Below are 3,998 nucleotides of genomic sequence, written 5' to 3' on the forward strand. Positions count from 1 at the left end.
TTGTCGGTCACTTTCACCCTTTCGCTTATACGACCATTTCTCACCGGCGATTTGAAGCGAAACCCTATTCCGGCCATTTCCAAACGTTGTGCTGCCCGTTTTTCATCTGTTTCTGTTGAATTATTAGTGTATTGATCATGGGCAAGGTAAGTCTTCGTTCAATTTGTTCGATTTCATGCTTTATTTGTCATGTCGGCACCTGTTTTGGAACCGAACATAGACTTAGGATTGTTTAGGTGGAATTGAAGCTTGAAAATGATCATGTGCAGTCGATTTAGTGTATAAATCATGATGGTGTGTGTTAATTGCTTCAAAGTTGTTGTTTGATGTTGTTTATTGATGTCCGAAGGTTACGGCTGTAGATCTAGGGTTATTGTTAAGTCAAAAACTTAATCAGAATCAACTCCTAGTGTCGGTTTTGTCGTATTGATAGATTTAGGACTTCAATTTTAGGATTTGATCAGTCTTTGAAAAGTTTGTTGATAGTTTCGCTTGAAGAGTCTTATTTCAGATGTTTCGCTTATCTGTACAGAGGCATATTCCGCTTATGTGTTCATACATGTTCCGCTTCGATGATCATCATAGTCATATTATGTTCCGCTTGTATGTACAGTGTCATGTTCCGCTTATGTGTTCAATACATATTCCGCTTGTAAGAACATTACATGTTCCGCTTGTTTGTTCAACATATGATTCCGCTTGTGTGTTCATGTTATGTTTCGCTTGTTTGTTCAACACATGGTTTCGTTTGTTTGTTCATTATATGTTCCGCTTTGAAGGGGTAAGGTCCCAAAAATCCCACAAAGAGATAGGGACCATACCACCAATCGGCCTTTCAACCCTTCTAAACCTTGCGCGGCCGCGCATTGGTCTTACAGAAGGAAGGAAGAAACTAACAAACGATAGTCGCGCGCCCAAAGGGAAACCTGAACCTTTGCGCCATCTTCCATTTAGCAAGGGTCAAAACCCTGAAGCCAAAATGTCCACCCAAATATCCAGACTTGGATATTATTTACCCAGACTTGGGATCTATCCAACTGTGTGCACACGGTAAAGTGCCACACCAGATTACAGCAGTAATCTTCTAGAAGAAATATGATCGTGCACCACCCAGACGATTGTAACCGTCTGGACACGTGTCGTCATCACAAACATTCCTGAAATCACCACGATAGCATGTAATTGGAGAATGATCTCCACTCAAATCACTTTCCACGTGGCAAATCCCCAATTGTAGATCAAGTCGTGATCCGTGTGCACTCACGTCGGATCAAAGCAACTTAATGAAAAGTAAAAAGACTTAATGGAAGGAAAGATAACCGCTACGGTGTTAGCATCTTCCGTTATCTTTTCAATAACAAATTTTCCCTCCAAAACTCTCGGTTATAAATAGGAGAACTTTTCAGGTATGAACTCAGATCCAATCTCACTACTCAATTACCTTTATCTTCTCCATACAAATACTTATTCTCACACCGGAGTTGGGTCAAGGAGAGAACCCTCTTCTCCCCTTGGCGAGGCTAACGGTGCTCTGTTTTGCAGAATAACCGGAGAAGAAGTTCAATCACCACTGAACCAATTGAGAGAGAACTAACCTTTTATGCGGATTCAAACCCCCTGGTCCAACTGATTCCGATCTGTTGAACCAGTGTTTCTTCATTGGCGCCCACCGTTTTCTCAGTTTTTCTAGTTCCTATCTCGTTTCGGTTCAGTTCATCTCATTTTTCTGTTTTTCCGTATGGCAGAAAATTCATCTTCTCACCGACGATCCGGTCCTCGAACAAATGTCGAAAACAATTTACCAGTCGAAGGGATAGTAGAAGAGGCCTCAGACGATAATGAGGTTCAATCTAATGGAGCAAATATACCTGTTACTCCAGGGATATTTCCCATAAATCCCGTCCAATCAATTCTACCACCGGGGGAAACCCCGATATCATGGTATGTCCGGTCACAAGGAGCATTAAAAGCAGTGTATACACAATTGTGTGCTCAAACCGCTCCCGTAACACAATCACGAAGGCCGGGATCAAGAGCTCATGCTTCTCAACGAGAAGAATCAACAAATGATGGAACGAACAGCTATCAGAGACAACACCATGAGTCACAGCCTCGTCAAAGGCAATCAGTTCATGATAGGTTGGGATCTCCTTGGGATGCCCACACTGATGAATCTGACCAAAAGTATCGTTTGAGTGCAAACACCAGCGTATTCAACAGGCTGCACCCAAACTCTAACAAATCCAGGCCTCGAGCGGTGTACAACCCTGAGGCAGAACATAATTACGACTTAGTTTACCGTCCTGCAGAAGTAGCGGAAAACTCGAAGTTTATACTGGAAATAGCTCTGGCTCCGTTAGAGAGGGCAAAATTACCATCTAACGTCGGCAAATTCAATGGGTTAACTGATCCCGACGATCATTTGAGGGTCTTCACCAGCGCAGGATTGGTCGGCGGGTGGACTCTTCCGCTTTGGTGTCATTTGTTTGTTCAAACATTAACGGGGCCAGCGCGAATTTGTTTGATAATCTACCAACCGGGCAAATAGAGTCATGGAAAGACCTGCGCCAAAAATTCTTAACACACTTCAGCCAGCAAAGGCGCTCCATGCGGGATACATCTGATGTCATGAACATATGGCGTCGAGATGATGAGAATTTGGAAGATTTTATAACCAGGTATAATAAGGAAGTATTGGAGATCGGTGGTGTCCACGAACAGTTAATCCGCGCTCAGTTCAAGTATGCGGTCAGATGTGATGATATGGTCAAAGTCCTGTCCGGAACAAAAGGCCTCCCCAAGAGTTGGGAAAAGATAATGGCAGCGGCTAAAGTTTACGCACAAACAGAGCAAAACCTTACAACAAACAGACCGCCACCACCACACAGCAGGCCCACAGATTTAAGCGCAACGAGCGAACGAAGATTCAAGAAATCATGGCGCGAGTCATCTGGAAGCCGCTCCTCTGAAGATGCTCGCGCAACAATTAACAAACTCTCTGCTCAGAGAGATAACAAGCATGAAAACAGGGAGAGGCAGTGGACCCCACTGACAAAGACCCCGGCGGAAGTCCTGAGTACCGAGGATTATCAGTTTAAACTGCCAATCCCGATGAAGAGTAAACGTGGTCAGGACCTAGCGCAGTATTGCGAATATCATAAGGATACGGGACACACCACAAACAATTGCATTTCCTTGCGCACCGAGATAGAGAAAGCCCTTAAAAGTGGGGAGTTTACGCATCTACTCCAGAACATGCGCAAGGAGATAAAGCAAATCACCCGGGGAGAAGAAACCTCCAACAAACGGGCCAAGACCTAAGAGACTCTGCAGAATTCCTCACAGGAAAAAACGTCAAAAATGGCAGAACTAAGTTAAGTTCCATTTAATTATTAAGACTTTGTAATGCCTCTGCGCGTTATCCATGAAATAAAAATTACAAAGTTTCTATCATTTGTATTTACAAAATGCATGCAATTTCTTTTTAGTAAGCACGAAAACATTATGGTAGTATAGAATAACGCTCCATTCACGGTCAGTGATTACTTCACAAATGACCATAAACTCCACGCATGAGTTTCATACCAACATTCATTCGCCTTACTTAAGTAAAAAGCAATTGTATTCATGCAAAAAATTGTAAAGGCATTCAAACGAATAGAAACATATTACTTTCAGCGTACAAATACGCCCCGACAAGATTCAAACACGGCAGTGTTTCGAGTCTTTACGCGAATAGCGCAACAAAACAAAGATATACATCCCACAAAAAGGGAAAAACACAAATTGTTCAGAAACAAATTTCACCCTACTCTAAATTTTCTCCCTCATCAGGGAAGATTTCTTTAAGCTGCGCTACCAGATCGTCCGATTGCAGCGCTACATCTATCAACTCCATAACTGGGAGTTGTAAGTTATTAAACTCCGCCTTCATAGCAGCAAGCGCGGCCGCAATATTTACACCAAAAGTAGCAGACTTGCTGTCATCCCAAGTAACC

The 3,998-nt window shown here is 42.9% G+C and overlaps 1 protein-coding gene across 1 annotated transcript; it reads left to right on the forward strand.

Annotated features, from left to right (window-relative positions):
- The first annotated feature begins 2,607 nt into the window (after window positions 1–2,607).
- On the forward strand, window positions 2,608–3,321 carry LOC110869900. The gene has a single exon (XM_022119104.1). It carries the CDS (start codon window positions 2,608–2,610, stop codon window positions 3,319–3,321), a length of 714 nt encoding a protein of 237 aa, XP_021974796.1.
- The last annotated feature ends 677 nt before the right edge of the window (window positions 3,322–3,998 follow it).

The sequence above is a fragment of the Helianthus annuus genome, chromosome 8, assembly GCF_002127325.2.
Source record: "Helianthus annuus cultivar XRQ/B chromosome 8, HanXRQr2.0-SUNRISE, whole genome shotgun sequence".
In the NCBI taxonomy this organism is placed as follows: Eukaryota; Viridiplantae; Streptophyta; class Magnoliopsida; order Asterales; family Asteraceae; genus Helianthus; species Helianthus annuus.

Excerpts from the sequence above, each read along its gene's own strand:
- LOC110869900 (XM_022119104.1), top strand. The coding sequence starts at position 2,608 with ATGCGGGATACATCTGATGTCATGAACATATGGCGTCGAGATGATGAG.